This window comes from Photinus pyralis, unplaced genomic scaffold (assembly GCF_008802855.1).
Source record: "Photinus pyralis isolate 1611_PpyrPB1 unplaced genomic scaffold, Ppyr1.3 Ppyr1.4_unclustered_Scaffold4085, whole genome shotgun sequence".
NCBI lineage: Eukaryota > Metazoa > Arthropoda > Insecta > Coleoptera > Lampyridae > Photinus > Photinus pyralis.
In genome coordinates, this window is record NW_022171522.1 from 370,821 (window position 1) to 394,363 (window position 23,543).

A 23,543-nucleotide genomic window follows, 5' to 3' on the forward strand; every position below is an offset into this window, starting at 1 on the left:
ATGCTATAGAAAAAAGAACTCCCAAAGTGAAAAGTGAAGAAATGCTGTTTTAAAAAAATGTATTCCTTCATTTACAATTTGTAAGACGTTAACGACCATCCAAGAAGACTACCACGGGTTAAACGAAGTTGAGCAGATCATCAGGGACATGGCTAGTCAAGGAATAATTGAACCATCCAGCAGCCATTGGACCTCACCTGTGGTTCCAATGAAGAAGAAAGACGGCAGCAGTGTTTTTGTGGCGTCTTTCTAAAAACCGCTAATTTAGGCCCGTAATGTGAACAATTTTCCTAAGTTCTCAAATCTATACTACATTGTAGAAATTATTTATTTTATTTGTGACAATAATGTGCTATGTTGGGGGTTTGCAACCATAGCGCTAGGGTATGAAGAATTTGTGAGTGATTTTATTGCAAATGTTATGTATGCTCCTCCAATCTAAAATTGGCCTTATACCGTCAACAGTCAATTTTCAAAAATTCGATAACAAAAGACTCCCGGTAGACCCTACCTTTGGGAAAGATTTTGTCTTCTAGTGTAGTGGACTAAAAGTCAAAAATTCAACCCTCTCCATATTGAGGGAAACAGGCAATTTTATGATGTAATAAAAATTTACTTATACAATTTAAACAAGACAGAAGAAATGTATGGCTATATCAATAGTAAAGCAAAGCATATAGTAATTGCTATCGTCAACACATTAATATTTAATACAAAGGATCAAATTTATATTTCTTAACGACTTCTTGTTTCTCCTAAATAAATACGAATTATTTATTCTTATTGTACCTTAATGTTACGAGTTAGTAATTCCGAGCTTTCAGTCGACCTTTTTGAGCACGAATTTGATTTAAAGATGCAAGACGTTCTAAGCGGAATTGCGTATAGCTACAATGGTTCATTCCAACTTAAAATTCATGTCGATCGCGACGCTTTCAGCGTAATTTTATTCGCAACATTAAATTTACAAATGCAATTCAGTTTAGTTTAATCATATGGCATGTATTTACGAGTAGGTACAACCGGCTGGAGGGTTGCGATTTTACAATTGCATATGTTTGATGTTTCGGCATTTGTAACGCAATAGAAAGAATTATTCGTCAACAGTGCGAGGGTAATGGATTTTGATTGAAATCGCCGTAACTATTTACGTACTGCTATTTAAATTTGTCCATTGCAGGATATTAATATTTTCAATCGTGATTCACCGTACTTCACCGCAAAATTTGGTTGCCTAGTGATTGTTTATGTAGTCACAGTAGTCGTAAAAATAGTACTAAGCAACATGTTTATTCGAAACAAAGTCGACCATAAAAGTCGAAATTTCGTGATGAATAAAAAAATATCCAAACCGCATTGATTTATTAAGAAAGTTTGGTTCAGTGCAAACCATAAAATTTTGTCATGTACATAAAAAATGGAATCTCTAACACTTTCAAGGCAAAGAACGCAAAGGCACCTTCACGTAGAACTATAAAAACAAAATAAAGAGGGTTCGAGCATTTTATTATTGTGTGATATCGTAAATAAGACACCCCCACATGCATTCTGTACAATTAATTTCGTTTCATTTCTGTTCTATAATCGTACCAATGTGCGAACAGTATTATTAAAAAGGCGCACTTGAATTTCCTTTAACATTACGCCGCCGAACGCATTTATTCCATCAGTGAACGCAGCCAAATGGAAACCGCCTCTGAACAACTCATCTTTGTGTTCAAACCTAATTACAGAACTTTGATAAAAATACGAAAAAAGTTTATATTGCAACGCATTGTGCAATATTAAAATTCCTCGTAAAAACCAACCTACCACGAAGTAAATTAATGGAAGGATATATACGCGGAAAATATTGTTAAATCGATATTAGATTTCCCTGAAAATGAATAACGATGAAAGTGAGCTTCGTGGTAAGTGTGCGCGATTTCAAGGTAATGGAAACGCAGTTTTCATCCCCACGTTACAGTTACAACAGAGCTTTTCGATTATACGTGAACTGTTCACATTGCAACTTTCTTCAAAATTTGCTAAACGTAACTGTGCAATAACAAATATCCTTGTTAGAAGATAGCATTGTACCTTAACGATATATCCCAGGACGACAATTTTTTATTCTTTATTAGACCGATAACATTTTATGCCAATTTTATTCTGCCATAATGGACTATTCAAATTTTACCTCGTTTGTCCTGCGACGAAATAAAGGAATTGTAATGTCGACAATTTGTTACCTACATTTCCTACTATTCAGTTTATTGAATACAGACACTAAGGAGGAACAAGGAAAATTGTTCTCGAATTTTCCACCGAGAGAGAAAAATAGTGATTAATTAAATGTTTTCATTTTCGTAATACTGTGGACAGAAGCTATTCTAGCACACAATAAATCTGAAAAATTGCACATTTTTCCTTTGTTTAGCCCGACGCGACGTAACTGGTAATAAACTGATATTATTCAAAGCAGGGCCTACGGTATTATATTTTCTTGGGAAAATGAAAATAGATAATGAAGAGGAGATGTTTTTTATACTTTTGAAAACTGAATATGGTACAGTCGTAATCGATATTCTACATCTTGTTTTATACAGCTGTTACCTTGCAATGTGCAAAATAAGCCATATTTCCAATGGTAGATTCAACATTTGGTACACAATTGCACTAATTTCAATTAATTACCTCTTTTTTTATTAACACATACTCGCAAATTTAATTTAAGTTTGGCTCAGCTAATAGTTTTCCTACAGTGTTTCACTTCAATTAATGTGTCGAATTATATGTATTTTTTAATAGTTACAATGTTGTACATGATTAAAAATTAGTTAAATGGTAAATGAGTGCACTAATTACATCTCAACACAAATCTTAAATGTTTGTACCCAATTGCAGATGGAAATTAGATATTTCAGATAATGTACAGGGTGGTTCAAATTCGTCGCTCTCACTATTGGAATGTCCGTAACGTTAGCGTTAGGGTTGCAAATCATAATGCTCACCTTAAGCAAACTTACACGGTTCTCGTCGTTTTGGCTTCCCGCTCGATTCCCGTCTCCTTTGGTAGTGTCTTCCTTGACCAAATTTTGCATAACTCTCTAGGTTCTACGTAGCCCAGTCCCGAGGTTGCGAAATGGTGTGCCATATTTACCCGTACGGGTGGGAGATATCCCGATAACTGTTGCAAAAATCTAGTATTTCGCGTGTCGAAATTCGTCAGAAAATGACAGGTTTTTTTGACAGTTAATTTTTATCGCATTTTTGAAAAAAAATACGCTATTATATTCGTTATGGCTGGCTGTCCGGATGAGATCTCAGCAATGACAATAGCTAGAGATTTTCACTAAAAGCCTTCTGATATAGTGTAACTTGATATGCAGGCTCAGTTTATTTTGAGTAAGATTACTCGCGAGATCGATCATTTTAAAGTTTGCTAATAAAATACTAATCTGTATTATCAAAAATGCGCTTTCGCCTATCCTGATTTACAACTTGTTTGTTATGTAATAGAAACATGTTTCAGAAATTGATATTAATGAAATAGACCACTACTTATTTCAAAATCTGTTACAAAATTCCTTCTATTGTAAACAAAATTCGATTGGTTTAAAAAGATGTTGTTTAGTTATTTTAGTACATTCTTAATACCTCCCAAATAATTACTACCATGGCACCATTCCCAACCAAATTAGTTGAACAGTTTAAACAAATAGAAACTAAAAATTCATTATTATAGTACGTGCAAATTCTTAAGATTTAAGTAATTTTATCGTACTAGTTTTATAACATAACTATTTCAATTTCCCTCGCAGTAAATTTCTAAAGCCAATTCGACGCTCGTCATAATTTCTATCAACGTAGCGTTACCAATATCTATGCCAAAGTTGTTCGCAACTTTGCTAATCTAGCTGCACACAAAGAAGGTCTTGATGCTGCTTTATTAACACATATAATTTCACTTTAAGCCACTGTCGGTTTGTTGGATGCCCTTTCATAGCAATGGAAAACCTGATTGCTTTGATATTTTAATTTCGTTATGAATGAATGTAACTAAAACAATTTAGGTGTAAGTTTTTCCCCCATCACTTTGAAATTCGTTACACGCATGTTTTAACATGCAAAATTTACACACGAGAAAACACTAACGTTAATTAGCGATATTGAAAATCAAATATCGGGTGAGCTTCTGTCGGAAATGGTTATTTCAAAAATTAATCAATCAAAATAATAATCATGCGGTAAATGGAATAAATTATATAACATCGAATAATATTGTTAGCTTAAATAATACAATGACCTATTCAAAGCAGACAATTTACGGCAAAAAGTGGCCATAACGCACCACTTGTGGTGTAATGAACAAAAACGCGTCTATGTGTAATCTAATTATGTGGATGATAATTTCGAACATCTGCAGTCATTAAAGTGCATTCACTATTTACATGTACAAGTTACCGCTTTCATAAATGAAGATCAATGTGACTCGAATTATGTTAGTTCGTTATGTTTGTATTTGGTCCAATCCTTATCATGGAGAAAAGTACAGTATCTTGCATCTTTTATAAAACAGAAGAAACAGTAAAAAAAAACAATGTCATGGTTTAAATAAAAGAATCTTTGTAACAAATTAAATTAACACATTTGGGAATTAAATGGCATTCTGGAACTGTAATTGAGAAGAGTTTTATGAAATATTTTTATGAAATTCTAAAGATTGAAGAAGATGCAGCGTTGCCATCAAATCAACATATTTCATATTTTCACAAAAATTGTTCAATTCAGATTGGGCAGAACCTGATAAAGAAAGAAAAAGTCAAAACAATATCTAAGTCAACTACCAGAAGGTTAAAAAAAATTCTAAGAAAAATGTAAGAACAATCTAAGATACCAAATCTTTTTAACATCAGAGGAGTTTATAAAACTATCAATGAATAGTCTCTGAAGAACTTTTAATCCAGTCAGAAGTTTAATCGAAAAAGTACGAATCGTTTTGGATTCTACGCACCAAAATTAATAAGAAAAAGTGTTTTCCCGAGAAATTTTGGTGCAGTCGATTTTTGGTAAAAAACGAAGTGTACACTTGCTTTTTTTGAGGCGGGAAAAAAAATTGTCTCAGATCGACCGGGAAAAAACATTTTCTTATAGAATGTGGCCTGTAGAATCCATAATTTCAAACAGTTCCAAGATTGGGCTACTAGTTCAAAAGTTACAGCCCTTTGAATTTTCTTTCGAAATTGGTTTCTAGTCTATAACTTTTGATTGAGAAGTTATCCAGTACACGAAAAATATAAAAATAGTTGCTTAAGATTCACTAAAAAAACACTGGAGAGTTTTATTTTTAAGTCCCAAGGATTTATCCTAGGTTGCTCTAGCAAAGCCACTTTTTGGGGCTTTTTTAGACCACGCTAATTGGTGGTACACCACTCAAAGGCATTTTTAAAGAGCTTTCCAATTATTTATTAGTCACATTATACTGTGTGGAATTTTTTATGAGGCGCAAACTTCGCTTATTTACTATTTTTCATATTTCACGTGGCACGACCGACCACTATTAACTTTCACTAGTACCTTTACTCTTCCACATTCAAATGTACCCGCTTAAGTTTGAAATTGTCTCATTAAACTAGTGAAGCATTATTAAGCACTTGCAGTTAAATCGAATAAAGAAATAACATTGAAGAACAATCACTGAGGATCTGTCACAACTTTAGATACACTAACTTTTCCAAAAAGCACTAACAACAACATGGCAAGTTGAGATCATCAATCTGATCACTTAAGACACATTTTTGGATTGCAAAAAAGTAGTCTAGTGAGATTCGATCTGTTGCCTTGTGAACGGATTTATAGATGAAGTGCAGAAAGACATGAAAGAGCAACTTTCAAGGCTGCACAAAAATTATAGATTCCTTAAAGAGGTTGCACTCATGAAACGAACCTGGTCGATTGGCTAAAGGTTGAAATGAAAATTTGACCGTTTATATACGAATTTAAAAAAAAATGCATCAAGTTTTACATATCAATTACGAAAGCTTTATTGTAAGTAACGGATTATATATTGTTAAAAATTATTATCTGCGGTTCGGGATGCTGCTTCTCAATCGCCTCCACAACATAATCGGGCAGCTTGTTACCTCCCAAGCGTACTTGACGTAGCTTGGGAAGATTGTTGAAGACGTCTGGATTCAAGTCGGAGATCTCGTTATGCATGAGATTAAGCGAATACATATTTATAAGACCTTGAAATATGTCGGAGTTGATGTGTTTCAAGGTGTTGTTGGATAAATCCAAAGTCAGGATAGACTTTAAGTCTCTGAACGTGCCCGATTTGACGTCGTCAATATCGTTGCCGACCACACTCAAAAATTTCAATTGAGGTCCGCTGGGTATAGAGCCTTTTTCCAGAGACTTCAGCTTGTTGAAATCCAGGGTGAGCGTCGTAAGTGACGTTAGCGTTTTGAAAATATCGGATGGAAAGATCTCGATTGAGTTGCGCGACAGGTCTAATTGGGTTAATTTTGTGATAGTAGTAAATTCGTCACCTTTGAATTTGTGAAGGTTATTTGAATCCAAGTACAAGTACCGTAAGTGTGGAAAGTGGTCAAAGATATCGGAGTCGATTGAGGAAATTTTGTTTTCGCTCAAGATTAGAAGGTCGACCTTGACTAGACCGGTGAACATATCAGCTTTGATTTCGGAGAGATGATTTTGATTTAATGATAGAGTTTCCAACTCTACAAGTCCCTCGAAGGCGCCCACTTCTATGTCCTTGATGTGGTTTTCCGTCAAATAGAGAGCTTTCAAATTGTCCATACCTGCGAAATTTCCTTTCTTCAGTAGGTTTAGCTTGGAGTTCCTAATTGTAAAACTTGACAAGTTTTTCAAATTAGAAAAGCAGTTAGATGGAAAGTTTTCAAGATGGACGCCTCCTATTGTCAAAGAATCTAAAGATGATAGATCCTGGAATGGATCACAATGAAAGCTCTTAATTGGATTATTTGAAATGGAAAAGTAAGTCAACGAGCTTAGTCCTTCAAACATCTTCGGGGAGAGAGTTTGCAGCTCATTGTTACTAATATGCAGTGATTCAACTTGCTTCAAGTTTTTAAAAGTGCCACTTTCGAAATTCTTAATCCGGTTACTGGCCAAGTCTAAACGTTTCAAATTGGACAAATTGTTAAAGATCCCTTTGTCCAGACCCTCGATCTCGTTTTCCCTTAGGTATAGTGATTCTAGCTCTACGTTTTTATCAAAAATTCCCGAAGGAAGCGATGCAAGTTTATTCTTTTCAAGACTCAAACTGGTAAGTGATGATAGATCATCAAAGGACGAAGGTTCAATGGTGGTTATATTGTTGGATCGTAATTCCAGATTTTTCAATCCGCTTAAACCTTTAAATATCCCAGGTGTGATTTTGTCGAATTCGTTTCCAGAAAGACCCAGTTTGGTAAGACTTGATAACCCAGAAAACATACCGTCGGAGATTGATGTCAACTGATTTCTGCTCAGTATAATTTTGTTAAGCTTCGAGAGGCCCGTGAAATCATCAAGTTTTCTAAGTTGATTATCTGAAAGATCAATGATCTCTATATCAAGAGTGCTTTTGAAGAGGTCTCTGGGTAAACTTTCAATTTTGTTATTGGAAAGGTACACTTCCTTCAGAGACTTTGCGTTAGTTAGTAAACCATCTGGTATATTTTTTATTTCATTAATCTCCAAATGCAGGTCTGTTAAAGAATATTGGTCGTTAAAAATTTGCGCTGGTAAGGTTTCCAACTGATTGTCCTCTAGATGGAGCACCTTTAACTTGTGTAACCCTTTGAAGGTATCTTCATCTAAGGCACTTAACGAGTTTTCGGAGAGATAAGCTGTTTCAAGCGAAACCAATTTTTCTAGCAGGTTTTTGGGAAGGTGCGTTAGTTTATTATCATAAACGTTCAGGTCAAGCAAATTCGGTAAATGATCAAATGCACCTTCTTCAATTTCTTCTAAACCATTACCACGTAAGTTAACTTCAACCAATGCGTGCATGTCGATAAACGATTCCTTGGGAAAATGTGGTACTTTTGTTGCGTATATCAGACACTTTTTTAGACTAAACATTTCCCTAAACGCTTTATTCTCGATGTTACCTAAGCTGCTATAACCAATTTCTAATTCTTCCACATTCTTTAGGTTTTTGAAGCTCCCGTTAGGTATATTTGTTACGTTACTAAAAAGAAACCTTACAGCCTTTAAATGCTTGTAACCTTCAAAAATATTGGGTTCAAGAAACCCAATCTCGCTGTTGTGGAACTCCAAACCAGTGAAATCCTCCATTACTATCTTATCCTCCTCAATGCACTGCTGGATACCCTTCTTTAATTGGTCCAATGAATTGATATCCTCACACGAGATACTCTTCCAAAAGCGATAGTTGCAGACATTCGACTGCATACTGACCAATCCAATGAGGAACAACAGTTTCATAAGCGACGTCATCATGAACTAATGTAATAGTCTCATTAGTCTAGAAAGCGACAGTAATGCACTTACTATTTAAGAATATCCACTACAACTCTTAAGCACAAAACAGAAAACCTGTCGATTAAATAGGGAAGGTTAAAAAATTTGCTTCCCGATGATAAGACAAACGTTACTAACTTTATCTGACATAATTTTGTTAATTGGTATCTGTTCATATCAAAAAGGTCGAGAAATGTAATACTTTGACCAAACTATTAACGAATTTGTATTGGAGATATCGCGAATGTTTCATAATAGTATTGTAAATAGATACAGTTTTCGGGGGATTAAGAATAATGGCAAACTTCAGATACCTAATTGGAAATGTTTCTTATTTTTTAATATTCGAATTGCTTAAAGTTTGAACGTCGGTCGGTCTGAATGTTCGAAATTGCGAAAAAGAATCGCAATCTCAAAACATTCAATCTTGAAATCCTATATCCAAAGACATAGTCTACGGTGTTTATTGTTTTGAAATTGCGTAAAGTTGAAACCTTAGACATGAAATATAATCATTATCAAATGCCATAATTCCAAAAAATTAGAATTTGCAAGTTTGGAGAAACTGAGCCTGTAAGTTCAAAAATAGTCACCCGTTTTTTTCCAAAATCCAAAATTCACAAAATCCGAGAATTTCAGAAACTCGAAAAAGTTTTAGAAACACGGTTCCAGTTTAATGACTTGAAAATCTTCCAAATTAAAAAAATAAGTTTGAGTTTTCAAAATGTTCCATTTACTGCTCATTCAAGATTGCACATCTTGCGCGGTTCGGGATGTTCTTAAGCTAGTCTTGAAAACGAGTAATCTGAAAGTGTACCCCTTGAGCATAACTTTTGGTGCTCCAAAAACGTCAAAATTTTTGGACTCTCTTTAGTTTTTCGTTTGTAATTCTTAAACAACGCATCCTAGCGAAAACCTTACCAAGAGACAAATTAAAGAGCATTAAATTCTGTGTAGATTGACCCCCTTAACTTTGCTACTGGACCAATTTGTAAGGTAGTAATAGAGGACTCAAGCACGACAATTTTTCCCATATTCGTTAAAATGTACCATCTGTCACTACTTTGGATATAGTAACTTTCCAAAAAAAAAGCACTAACAACAAAATGGTAAGTCAAGTTTAAATCCACCAATGATCAATATTTTTGGATTGCAAAAAAGTACTCTACAAATCTAGTGAGATTCGAACTGTTGCGTTTTCAACAGGCTTATCACAATAGAAATGAAGGAGCATTCTCAGATCGACAATTTCCAAATTGCATAAAAAATATAGATCTTCCTTAAAGAGGTTACACTCATAAAACGTAGCTAGTTGGTTGAAATTTTGATTTGGTGGTTTGTAATGAATTTTTCTAAAAAATCTCACGAAGTTTTAGGTATCATTTGCAAAACCTTTATTGTAAGTACAGGATTATATATCGTTTAAAATTGTTATCTCCCGTTCCGGATACTTCTTCTTAATCGCCTCCACAACAGAATCGGCCAGCTTGTTACCTTCCAAATGTAGTTGTTTTAGCTCCGGAAGATTGTTGAAGGCTTCTGGATTCAAGTCGGATATCTCGTTATGCTCAAGATTAAGATAATACATATTTATAAGGCCTTGAAACGTGTCAGCGTTAATGTGTTTTAAAGTGTTGTTAGATAAATCCAAACTCACGATGGACTTATAATCCTCAAAGGTGCCGGATTTGATGTCGTCAATATCGTTGCCGATCACGCTCAAAAATTCCAATTGAGGTCCGACTGGTATAGAGCCTTTTTCCAGCGTCTTCAGCTTGTTGAAATCTAGGATGAGGCTCGTAAGTGACGTTAGTGTTTTGAAAATATCGGATGGAAAGCTCTCGATTACATTGCGCGACAGGCTTAATTGGGTTAAGTTGGTGAGAATGGTAAATTCGTCACCTTTGAACTCGTGAAGATTATTTGAATCCAAGTGCAAGTACCGTAAGTGTGGAAAGAGGTCAAAGATATCGGAAGTAATTGAGGAAATGTTGTTTTCCCTCAAAACTAGAAAGTCGACCTTTGCTAGACCGGTGAACATATCCGCCTTGATTTCGGAGAGATGATTTTTGTGTAATGATAGAGTTTCCAATTCTGAAAGTCCCTCGAAGGCACCCGCCTCAACGTCCTTGATGTGGTTTTCTGTCAAATAGAGAGTTTTCAAACTGTTCAACCCAGCGAAATTTCCTTTCTTCAGTGCGTTTAGCTTGGAGTTCCTAATTGTGAAACTGGACAGGTTTTTCAAACTAGAAAAGCAGTTCGATGGGAAGCTTTCAAGATCAACGCCTTCTATGGTCAAAGAATCTAAGGACGATAGATCCTCAAAAGCATCACAGTGAATGCTCTTAATAGGATTATTTGAAATGGAAAAGTAAGTCAACGAGTTTAGTCCTTCAAACATCTTCGGGGAGAGAGTTTGCAGCTCATTGTTACTAATATACAGTGATTTAACTTGCTTCAAGTTTTTAAAAGTGCCACTTTCGAAATTCTTAATCCGGTTACTGTCCAAGTCTAAACGTTTCAAATTGGGCAAATTGGTGAAGATCCCCTTTTCCAGAGCTTCGATGTGATTTTCACTTAGGTATAGTGACTCTAGCTCTACGTTTTTGTCAAAAATTCCCGAAGGAAGCGATGCGAGTTTATTCTTCTCAAGACTCAAACTGGTAAGTGATGGTAGATCAGCAAATGACGATGGTTCAATTGTGGTCATATTGTTTAGTTGTAATTCCAAATTTTTCAATCCGCTTAAACCTTTAAATATCCCAGGTGTGATTTTGTCGATTTCGTTTCTAGAAAGACCCAGGTCGGAAAGATTTGGTAACCCAGAAAAGATACCGTCGGGTATAGATGTCAACTGATTATCCGAAAGATCAATGACCTCTATATCAGGAGTGTTTTTAAAGAGGTCTCTGGGTAAACTTTCAATTTTGTTCGTGGAAAAGTACACTTTCTTCAGAGACTTGGTGTTAGCTAGTAAACCTTCTGGTATATCTTTTATTTCATTATTCTCCAAATAGAGGTCTGTCAAAGAATTTTGGTCGTTAAAAATTTGCACTGGTAAGGTTTCCAACTTATTGCTCCCTAGATGGAGCACGTTTAACTTAGATAACCCTTTGAAGGTATCCTCATCTAACTCACTTAACGAGTTCTCGGAGAGATAAGCTGTTTCAAGTAAAACCAATTTTTTGAGCAAATTTTTGGGAAGATTGGTTAGGTTATTATTATAAAGGTACAGCTCGACCAAATTTGGTGAATTATCAAATGCACCTTCTTCAATTTCTTCTAAATCATTACCATGAAACTTAACTTCAACCAACGCGTGCATGTCGATAAACGATTCCTTGGGAAAGTGTGGTACTTTTGTTCCGAAGATCAGAAACTTTTTCACACTGAACATATCCCTAAACGCTTTATCTTCAATGTTATCGATTGTGCTATATCCAAATTCTAATTCTTCCAAATTCTTCATGTTTTTAAAACTTCCGTTAGGTATATTTGTTACGCTGCTAAAAAGAAACTTTATAACCTTTAAATGGTTGTAACCTTCAAAAGTGTTGGGCTCAAGAAATCCAATTTTGCTCTTTTCGAACTCCAAACCATCGAAATCCTCTATTACCACCTTATCCTCTTCAATGGACTGCTGGATACCCTTCTTTAATTGGTCCACTGAACTGATACCCTCACACGAGATACTCTTCCAAAAGCGATAGTTGCAGACATTCGATTGCACACTAGCCAATCCAATAAGGAACAACAGCTTGATAGGCGACGTCATCATAAACTAATGGAATAGTTTCATTAGTCTAGAAAGCGACAGTAATGCACTTACTATTTAAGAACATCCACTACAACTCTAAGCACAAAACAGAAGACCTCTCGATTAAATATTAAAGGTTAAAAATTTGCTTCCCGATGATAAGACAAACGTTACTAACTTTATCTGACATAATTTTGTTAATTGGTATCTGTTCATATCAAAAAGGTCGAGAAATGTAATACTTTGACCAAACTATTTATATAATTAACGAAATTGTATTGGAGATATCGCGAATGTTTCATAATAGTATTGTAGATAGATACAGTTTTCTGGAGATTAAGAATAATGGCAAACTTCAGATACCCAATTGGAAATGTTTCTTATTTTTTAATATTCGAATCGCTTAAAGTTTGAACGTCGGTCGGTTTGAATGTTCGAAATTGCGAAAAAGAATCGCAATTCCAAAACATTCAATCTCGAAATCCTATATCCAAAGACATAGTCTACGGTGTTTATTATTTTGAAATTGCGTAAAGTTGAAACCTTAGACATGAAATATAATCATTATCAAATGCCATAATTCCAAAAAATTAGAATTTGCAAGTTTGGAGAAGCTGAGCCTGTAAGTTCAAAAACCCGTTTTTTTTCCAAAATCCAAAATTCACAAAATCCGAGAATTTCAGAAACTCGAAAAAGTTTTAGAAACACAGTTCCATTTTAACAACTTGAAAATCTTCCAAATTAAAAAATTGAACTTGAGTTTTCAAAATGTTCCAATTACTGCTCATTCAAGATTGAGCATCTTGCACGTTCGGGATGTCCTTAAAGTAGTCCTGAAAACGAGTAATCTGAAATTGTACCCCTTGAGCATAACTTTTGGTGCTCCAAAAACGTCGAAATTTTTGGACTTTCTTTAGTTTTTCGTTTGTAATTCTTAAACAACGCATCCTAGCCTTACCAAGAGACAAATTAAAGAGCATTAAATTTTGTGCCGATTGACCCCTTAAGGTTTGCAACTGGACCAATTTGTAAAGTAGTAATCGACGGCTGAAGCACGACAATTTTTCCCATATTCGTTAAAATGTACCATCTGTCACTACTTTGGATATACTAACTTTTCCAAAAAAAAGCACTAACAACAAAATGACAAGTCAAGTTTAAATTCACCTATGATCAATATTTTTGGATTGCAAAAAAGTACTCTACAAATCTAGTGAGATTCGAACTGTTGCCTTTTGGACAGGCTTATCACAATGGAAATGAAGGATCTTCCTTAAATAGGTTACACTCATAAAACGTAGCAGTCGGTTGAAATTTTGATTTGGTGGTTTGTAATGAATTTTTCTAAAAAAATCTCACGAAGTTTTAGGTATCATTTGCAAAACCTTTATTGTAAGTACAGGATTATATATCGTTTAAAACTGTTATCTCCGGTTCCTGATACTTCTTCTTAATCGCCTCCACAACAGAATCGGCCAGCTTGTTACCTTCCAAACGTACTTGTTTTAGCTCCGGAAGATTGTTGAAAGCGTCTGGATTCAAGTCGGAGATCTCGTTGTGCTCAAGACTAAGATAATACATATTTATAAGGCCTTGAAACGTGTCAGCGTTAATGTGTTTTAAAGTGTTGTTAGATAAATCCAAACTCAGGATGGACTTACAATCCTCGAAGGTGCCGGATTTGATGTCGTCAATATCGTTGCCGATCACACTCAAAAATTCCAATTGAGGTCCGACTGGTATAGAGCCTTTTTCCAGTGTCTTGAGCTTGTTGAAATCTAGAGTGAGGCTCGTAAGTGACGTTAGTGTTTTGAAAATATCGGATGGAAAGCTCTCGATTACGTTGCGCGACAGGCTTAATTGGGTTAAGTTGGTGAGAATGGTAAATTCGTCACCTTTGAACTTGTGAAGATTATTTGAATCCAAGTACAAGTACCGTAAGTGTGGAAAGAGGTCAAAGATATCGGAAGTAATTGAGGAAATGTTGTTTTCGCTCAAAACTAGAAAGTCGACCTTTGCTAGACCGGTGAACATATCCGCCTTGATTTCGGAGAGATGATTTTTGTCTAATGATAGAGTTTCCAATTCTGAAAGTCCCTCGAAGGCACCCACCTCAACGTCCTTGATGTGGTTTTCTGTCAAATAGAGAGTTTTCAAACTGTCCATCCCAGCGAAATTTCCTTTCTTCAGTGCGTTTAGCTTGGAGTTCCTAATTGTGAAACTGGACAGGTTTTTGAAACTAGAAAAGCAGTTCGATGGGAAGCTTTCAAGATCAACGCCTTCTATGGTCAAAGAATCTAAGGACGATAGATCCTCAAAAGCATCACAGTGAATGCTCTTAATAGGATTATTTGAAATGGAAAAGTAAGTCAACGAGCTTAGTCCTTCAAACATCTTCGGGGAGATAGTGTGCAGCACATTGTTACTAATATACAGTGATTCAACTTGCTTCAAGTTTTTAAAAGTGCCACTTTCGAAATTCTTTATCCGGTTACTGTCCAAGTCTAAACGTTTCAAATTGGACAAATTGGTGAAGATCCCCTTTTCCAGACCTTCGATGTGATTTTCACTTAGGTATAGTGACTCTAGCTCTACGTTTTTGTCAAAAATTCCCGAAGGAAGCGATGCGAGTTTATTCTTCTCAAGACTCAAACTGGTAAGTGATGGTAGATCATCAAATGACGATGGTTCAATTGTGGTCATATTGTTTAGTTGTAATTCCAGATTTTTCAATCCGCTTAAACCTTTAAATATCCCAGGTGTGATTTTGTCGATTTCGTTTCCAGGAAGACTCAGGTCGGAAAGATTTCGTAACCCAGAAAAGATACCGTCGGGTATAGATGTCAACTGATTTCTGCTCAGTATAATTCTGTTAAGCTTCGAGAGGCCCGTGAATATATCGTCCAGTTTTCCAAGTTGATTATCCGAAAGATCAATGACCTCTATATCAGGAGTGTTTTTAAAGAGGTCTCTGGGTAAGCTTTGAATTTTGTTCATGGAAAGGTACACTTCCTTCAGAGACTTGGCGTTAGCTAGTAAACCTTCTGGTATATCTTTTATTTCATTATTCTCCAAATGCAGGTCTGTTAAAGAATATTGGTCGTTAAAAATTTGCGCTGGTAAGGTTTCCAACTTATTGTTCTCTAGATGGAGCACGTTTAACTTAGATAACCCTTTGAAGGTATCCTCATCTAACTCACTTAACGAGTTCTCGGAGAGATAAGCTGTTTCAAGCAAAACCAATTTTTTGAGCAAATTTTTGGGAAGATTTGTTATGTTATTATTATAAAGGTACAGCTCGACCAAATTTGGTGAATTATCAAATGCACCTTCTTCAATTTCTTCTAAATCATTACCATGAAAGTTAACTTCAACCAACGCGTGCATGTCGACAAACGATTCCTTGGAAAAGTGTGGTACTTTTGTTCCGTAAATCAGAAACTTTTTCACACTGAACATTTCTTTAAACGCTTTATCTTCAATGTTATCTATTGTGCTATATCCAATTTCTAATTCTTCCAAATTCTTCATGTTTTTAAAACTTCCGTTAGGTATATTTGTTACGCTGCTAAAAAGAAACTTTATAACCTTTAAATGGTTGTAACCTTCAAGAGTGTTGGGCTCAAGAAATCCAATTTTGCTCTTTTCGAACTCCAAACCATCGAAATCCTCTATTACCACCTTATCCTCTTCAATGGACTGCTGGATACCCTTCTTTAATTGGTCCAGTGAAATGATACCCTCACACGAGATACTCTTCCAAAAACGATAGTTGCAGACATTCGATTGCACACTAGCCAATCCAATAAGGAACAACAGCCTGATAGGCGACGTCATCATAAACTAATGAAATAGTTTCATTAGCCTAGAAAGCGACAGTAATGCACTTACCATTTTAGAACGATGTCCACTACAACTCTACGCAAAAAATAGAAGACCCATCGATTAAATAGGGAAGGTTAGGAAATCTGTTTACCGATGATAACGGAAACCTTACTAACCTTATCATACATAATTCCGTTAATTGGTGTCTGTTCAAATCAAAATGTTGAGAAATGCAATACTTTGACCAAACTATTAATGAATTTGTGCTGGGATATCGTTAATGTTTTTCGAAGATGTTTCTTAATAATATTGTAAACAGCTACCATTTCCTGGGGATTAAACTTCAGATACTTAATCATTTATTTCGTTTATCATCGGAAATGTTTGTTATTTTTTAACCTTCGAATTGCTTAATTTTCGAAACCGGTCATTCGGACTTTCGAAATTGGAAACGAATCGCGTCGCAAGTCCAATCACAGCGTATTCAATCTGCGAAATCCTAGACCCAAAGACGATAAACAGTCAGGGTCTGTAAATTTGAAATTGCGTAAATTTAACAAAGGAAATCATCATAATTCCAAAAAGTTAGACGAACTTGCATTCAATTACCCGTCTTATTCGAAATCTAGGAAAGTTGGCCTATGGGAGATTGCGTATTTGACAGCTGCAATCAATGGATTGGTTAAAAAATCTGAAGCCAATTTGATAATATTAATTCACATCTTCATAGGGAACACAAATTAGCTTTAAGTGTCATATTCTATGATCATAACTGAATGTAATTTTCGAATTCGAAATAATAATAATATAATAATCTAGGAATACAAAAGATCGGAGTTTTAAGAAAGCTCAAAAGTTTTGAGACACGATTCCATTCTAACAATTTAAAAATCTGCTCAATTCAAAAAATTTCTGAATGTTGCCCTTATGGGATCAATAAAATCATAATTTTCAGAGCTGAGCCAGAATTTTAAGTTTCACCAAACAAAGCCACTTAAATACAAGATAATACAAAAAACATTTATTGTATTTTTCAGCAACATTACATTCGCTATTGTTACTACTTTTTGTTCGCCGTAAACAAGAATTCTAAACTTTTTAAAATGTACAGTTACTGCTTACTCAATATTGAGCGCTTTGCATTCTGCTGGGTTTGTGATAAAATTAATTTCTCGCCGGAATTAATTGAGCTCGAAGATTTTAAAATTTAGGAATCTCAAAATGCTCAGTGAGTACTCTGCAGAAGTTTTTAAGGGTCTTTAAAAAGCCTCCGATGAATCTGTGAAAAGCCTCTGGTCAACCTCTGACCAATATGTGAAGAAAATCGTGAAAGGTTCTTATAATCTAAAACACCACTTCTCGCAACTAAAATCTTGTGATTCCCAGTGCGTGTTCAAACACTACAACTTAAAAAAGCGAAGATATAAGCAACAAGTTAAACAAGCTAAACGCACATACTATCAAAAGGTTATATCAGACTCACAGAATAAACCCAAAACCCTGTGGACAATGGTGAATCGTGAAACTGGGCGAAATCGTGAAAAAAGTAGAATTGCACTAAATCATGAAAATACACTAATAACTCACACNGATGAAAAATAAAATGTTGTATGCACCTCAGGCATTACTCAATATTTAACCCTCGGGCGACGTACAATCCATCGGGCCGGAGGCCCTCGGGCTCTGTCGCCCTCGGCATAAATATCGCCTTAATGCCCTTGATGCATAAATAACTATTATAATCTCAGAGAAGTTTATAAACTATCTATGAATAGTGTCTGAAGAACTTCTAAAGAGTCTAGCAATAACTCCTGGAGTAGTACCCCCAAAGAATTATTTCTTAATATTAAATTAAATTAAAAAAATCTCATAGGACCACTGAAGAATGCTACAAGAATAAATAAAGATCTTGTAAAAATAGGTATCTAAATTCCTTCTATCCAATATATGAAAGGCATTAAAAAAGGGTCGTTTAAGCTTAAAAAAAATACTGGGGAATTAGTTTTATTTCCAGCGATTTAACCTAGGTAGCTACCAATATGATGACTGATTAGAATGTATTTTAGTATTCTTTCAATTCAGCTTATACATTTCTGCCTTTTTGGGTATTTTTTAGATAACGCTCATTAGTTGTATACCACCATTGAATCCTATGATTACTTATTCAATGATACCACTAAAAGGCATTTTAAAGAACTTCCCAAGTATTTATTACACGTGCGGGGTCTTTAATTAATTAAGCTAACGAAGCTGGTCGATTTGACAAACGTTGAAATTGTAATTTGGCGGTTTCAGAAGAACTTTTCTAAAAAAAATCAAACCAAGTATCTATTCCGAAAAATTTATTGTAAATTAGGATTTATATATCGTTTAAAACCAGTTCAGGATACTTCCTCGTAATCGCTTCCACAACAGAATCGTCCAGCTTGTTACCAGCCAAACGTACCTGTCTCAGTTCGGGAAGATTGTCAAAGACGTTTGGATTCAAGTCGGAGATCTCGTTATGCTCGAGATTAAGCGAATACATATTTCTAAGACCTTGGAACATGTCGTAATTGATGTGTTTCAAGGTGTTGTTGGATAAATCCAAATTTAGGATCGACTCAAAATCGTCGAACGTGCCCGACTTGATGTCGTCAATATCGTTGCCGACCACGCTCAAAAATTCCAATTGATGTCCGACGGGTATAGACCCTTTTTCCAGCGTCTTCAGCTTGTTGTAATCTAGGGTGAGGGTCGTAAGTGACGTTAGCGTTTTGAAAATATCGGATGGAAAGCTCTCGATTGCGTTGCGCGACAGATCTAATTGGGTTAAGTTTTTGATCATGGTAAATTCGTCACCTTTGAACTTATGGAGATTATTTGAATTCAAGTACAAGTGGCGTAAGTGTGGAATGAGGGCAAAGATATCGGAGTCAATTGAGGAAATTTTGTTTTCGCTCAAGATTAGAAGGTCAACATTTGCTAGACCGGTGAACATATCCGCTTTGATTTCGGTGAGATGATTTTGGTTTAAGGATAGACTTTCCAATTTTGAAAGTCCCTCGAAGGCGCCCACCTCTATGTTCTTGATGTGGTTGTTTGTCAAATGGAGATTTTTTAAACTGTCCATTCCAGCGAAATTTCCTTTCTTCAGTACGTTTAGCTTGGAGTTTCTAATTGTGAAAGTTGACAGGTTTTTCATACTAGAAAAGCAGTTAGATGGGAAGCTTTCAAGATGAACGTCTTCAATTATCAAAGAATATAGGGATGACAGTTCCTGGAATGGTTCACAGTGAATGCTCTTAATAGGATTATTTGAAATGTAAAGGTCGGTCAACGAGGTTAATCCTTCAAACATCTTCGGGGAGATAGTGTGTAACTTATTGTTACTAATATACAGTGATTCAACTTGCTTCAAGTTTTTGAAAGTGGCACTTTCGAAATTCTTAATTCGGTTACTGTACAAGTCTAAACGTTTTAAATTGGCCAAATTGCTGAAGATCTCCTTTTCCAGACCTTCGATCTCATTTTCACTTAGGTATAGTGACATTAGTTCCAAGTTTTTGTGAAAAATTTCCGGAGGAAGCGATGCGAGTTTATTCTTCTCAAGACTCAAACTAGTAAGTGATGGTAGATCATCAAAGGACGAAGGTTCAATGATGGTCATGGTGTTGGATCGTAATTCCAGACTTTTCAAACCGTTTAAACCTTTAAATATCCCAGGTGTGATCTTATTGATTTCGTTTCCAGAAAGATCGAGTTCGAAAAGACTTGATAACCCAGAAAAGATACCGTCGGGGATGGATGTCAACTGATTGTGGCTTAGTATAATTTTTTTGAGCTTCGAAAGGCCCGTGAATATATTGTCCAGTGTTCTAAGTGGATTGTCGGATACTTCAATCACCTGTATATCAGGAGTGTTTTTGAAGAGATCTCTGGGTAAACCTTCAATTTCGTTTATGGAGAGGTACACTTCCTTTAGAGACTTTACGTTAGCTAATAGGTCTTCTGGTATATGTTTGATTTTATTATTCTTCAAATGCAGCTCTGTTAAAGAATCTTGGTCATTAAAAATGTGTGCTGGTAAGGTTTCCAACTGATTGTTCTCTAGATGGAGCACTTTTAACTTGGATAACCCTTTGAAGGTATCCTCATCTAACACACACAACGAGTTCTGAGAGAGATAAACCGATTCAAGCAAAACCAATTTGTTGAGCAAGTTATTGGGAAGATGCGTTAGTTTATTATCATAAACGTGCAGCTCGACCAAATTCGGTGAATTATCAAATGCGCCTTCTTCAATTCGTTCTAACTCATTGCCATGCAAGTTAAATTCAACCAACGCGTGCATGTCGATAAACAATTCCTTGGGAATGTGTGGTACTTTTGTTCCGTAGATCGAAACTTTTTTAAACTGAACAATTCCCTAAACGCTTTATCGTCAATGTCTACTGTGCTAAATGCAATTTCTAATTCTTGCAAATTCTTCAAGTTTTTGAAACATCCGTTAGCTATATTTGTTACGTTGCTAAAAAGAAACTTCATAACCTTTAAATGCTCGTAACCTTCAAAAATGTTGGGCTCATGAAATCCAATATCGCTCTTGTAGAACTCCAAATGATCGAAATCTTCCATTACCATCTTATACTCCTCAATCCACTGCTGAATGCCGTGCTTTAATTGGTCCAATGAGCTGATATGTTCACACGAGATAATCTTCCAAAAGCGATAGTTGCAGACATTCGATTGCACACTGGCCAATCCAATGAGGAACAACAGGGTTATAAGTGACGTCATCATAAACTAATGGACTAGTTCATTAACCTAAAAAGCCACAGTAATTTACTTACCATTTAGAACGATGTCCACTACAAGTCTTAACACAAAACAGCAGGACTGTCGATTAAATAGAGAAGGTTAGGAAATTTGTTTATCAATGATAACCCAACTAACCTATCGTTACTAATGTTATCATGCATAATTCCGACAATTGGTGTTTGCTCATATCAAAACATTGAACGATACTTCGACCAAACCAAACATTAATTTGTTTTCATTGAGGTTACTTAATAGTTCTGTAAACTGCTACCATTTCCTGGGGCTTAAGAGTAATGTGAAACTTTCAGAGACCTAATCATCTATTCTATTTATTATCGGAAATGTTTAAAGTATGAAAACCGGCCGTTTGGACTTAAGGGTTTCCAAAAGCCCCCAAGATCTCTCCCAGAATACCACAAGTTTTTATTTTATTAAGCTATTTACACATAAATTAAACTTTTAAAAGCAAAAACCATTCCGAAGGCTAGAAAGGTCCATCTTTGTGGGCCGGAAAGGGGATTTTGCAAATTGTTGATCGTGAAAAAAGAACAATGGTTACTGACTCTTTTGGACCAGGAAACATTACTGTTTCCTGGGAAAACAGACCGAACACGTTGGTAATAATAATTTTAAAGTGAAAATTGGTTTAAAAACTCTTTGTGCCGCTATCAAGTAACCACTTTACGCTTGGTTAATACAACAAACAATTACCTTAACTGCCTTAGTAAAGACATAAACGTGCGCCATTAAAGGAAATCAATATATCAAATTGCGAGGGTGATCCGATTACAGTATTTATTTTGATAGCACCATGTAATTAAAATGCCGCGTATTTTAAAGAAAAAAGGCCGTAATATCTCGATTATTAAGCTGCCGTTAACGTTTGAAGTTTGAAATAAGCGACTTAACAAAGTTACATTAAGCTCAAACGTATTTATTTGTGTTAATTTACATTAGCGGTCAATTATGGAAGGGGTTTATATTCCTCTTTTTCTTGTATTTCAAAATTATTTGAATTGACCATCAATCGTTTTTAAAACGGAGGGTGGAAATGAAATCAAATTACCTTTTCGTTCTTTGTACATGTTGTATATTGCTTTTGACATTTGTGCTGCTATAAATTCGGTTAATACAGAATGTGTAGCACGAATGGGTTCTTTACTAGTCGCTTTGGTAAAGGTTTCGAACGGAAACGAATGCTCACATTTTGCAATAATTAAAATGCATATTAAAATAGTAAATCTTTGCATTGTACCATATTATATAAAGACGATGGGTAAACGATGATCGCCGAATATGAACGAATAAAATGGGAAGAAGAGGTAGGGTGTGGATCAATACCCCAACAGGCCTACGTTGGTTATATGATACTTTTAATAGGATTAGCAAAATTACAGAGCATTCAAAGAGAAAACATTTAATTCGGAAAATACGAGTTTGCGGTACTAATAAGGAAGCAGCTTTATGGTATTGGAAGTCGAACAATCTTTAATAAATTTCCTTTTAATGAAGCTAGAATTTTACCATATACGACAATGAAAAATAAAAATATAGCCCCATTTTCATTTTTCACACGCCCTTTAAGTAAACCTAATATGAAAATGTTCATTAATGCAATAATTTGTTCCAATTAGAAACAATACACGCCGAATTCACTTGCAACAAAATAAATTAGGGTTGTACTCGCTGTTCCGTGTAATAATAACCAAGATAACGCCGCACGTGACAGAGAAAAATAATTAGAGAAATTACGTGCCGCATTCTGTAACTGACAATAGTAAATTTTCCTCTTAGTAACTATACGTTTTGATTAGGCTCGTAATTAATAAAGCAAATCTCATATATATTACAAAAAAAGGGAGGCGGTATACAATGTGTACCGTTATTTCTTCTGCGTTATTACAACCGCTTCTTTTTCATTTGGCTGATTTATGAATAGCAATCGTGTGTACAAAGGCAATATGACGGATATTTGTTTTACATAATTCATTCGCAATTTATGAATGTTATTTCATATTCTTAAAAGGCCTTTTTGGTTATTTTTCATTGCTGCGGCGTATCCGAAAAAAACAACGTCGAAAACGAATGACTTATTTGCATAAAGATGTCTAGCTTTACTTTCTATGCCAAATAAATTCACAACGAGGACACATCATGGAAACTCCTGTTCCAATGAAAATATTATTCAGTTAAAAGGATAAAGTGTAGAAGCATTCGTTATTGCATTATAATTGCATGATAACGAAGTGTCTAGTATGAAATAATGAAATTTGCCAGGTAGCAAATCACAAATCCCGTTATTGATATTTGCGCAGTATGCGTTCGTATAGTGCCATGTTTTTGTACTAGTGGAAACTGAAATAATTGGAAATTATTATAAATTCGTGTTACCATACAAACTGCAGTGTCAGTATTTACAGCATGTTATTCAACAAAAATTAAAACCAAACGGCAAATAGAAAGCTACACTAGAAACTCCAAAAAATTGTAAGAAAAATGTTATTCCCAATTGTTTAGGTATGTGTTGAAATTTTAAGGTTGTAGCTCTGTTATTAATTAATTAGGTAAGGGTAGTTTTCATCTGTCTCAGTAAAAATATAAAGGGGACTGAATTAAAAAATTGCAGTTTTTGCCATTTGTGCAAATTGCCTTGTTTGCGCAAGTA

General features: G+C 35.2%; 3 protein-coding genes across 3 annotated transcripts; all 3 read right to left on the minus strand.

The window, feature by feature from the left end:
• Nucleotides 1-6,042: 6,042 nt before the first annotated feature.
• LOC116182173 (chaoptin-like) lies at nucleotides 6,043-12,483 on the minus strand. The gene is made up of 3 exons (XM_031502683.1): nucleotides 12,326-12,483; nucleotides 9,911-12,277; nucleotides 6,043-8,478 (listed from the first exon to the last, which is right to left on the minus strand). The coding sequence occupies exons 2-3, from the start codon at nucleotides 12,272-12,274 to the stop codon at nucleotides 6,043-6,045; spliced, it is 4,800 nt and encodes a 1,599-aa protein (XP_031358543.1). The 5' UTR covers nucleotides 12,275-12,277; nucleotides 12,326-12,483.
• A 1,133-nt stretch (nucleotides 12,484-13,616) lies between these two features.
• On the minus strand, nucleotides 13,617-16,186 carry LOC116182155 (insulin-like growth factor-binding protein complex acid labile subunit). The gene is made up of 2 exons (XM_031502656.1): nucleotides 16,145-16,186; nucleotides 13,617-16,096 (listed from the first exon to the last, which is right to left on the minus strand). Exons 1-2 carry the CDS (start codon nucleotides 16,145-16,147, stop codon nucleotides 13,658-13,660), a joined length of 2,442 nt encoding a protein of 813 aa, XP_031358516.1. The 5' UTR covers nucleotides 16,148-16,186; the 3' UTR covers nucleotides 13,617-13,657.
• Nucleotides 16,187-18,419: 2,233 nt separating this feature from the next.
• On the minus strand, nucleotides 18,420-20,469 carry LOC116182157 (insulin-like growth factor-binding protein complex acid labile subunit). Its single transcript, XM_031502657.1, has one exon. The coding sequence runs from the start codon at nucleotides 20,409-20,411 to the stop codon at nucleotides 18,438-18,440; it is 1,974 nt and encodes a 657-aa protein (XP_031358517.1). The 5' UTR covers nucleotides 20,412-20,469; the 3' UTR covers nucleotides 18,420-18,437.
• Between the last annotated feature and the right edge of the window lie 3,074 nt (nucleotides 20,470-23,543).

Coding starts and splice junctions, on each gene's coding strand:
- LOC116182173 (XM_031502683.1), bottom strand. CDS start 12,274: ATGATGACGTCGCCTATCAAGCTGTTGTTCCTTATTGGATTGGCTAGT. Junction 8,479..9,910: donor TAACAATTTTAAACGATATA/TAATCCTGTACT, acceptor CTATTACATTAG/TTCATGATGACGTCGCTTAT.
- LOC116182157 (XM_031502657.1), bottom strand. CDS start 20,411: ATGCACGCGTTGGTTGAATTTAACTTGCATGGCAATGAGTTAGAACGA.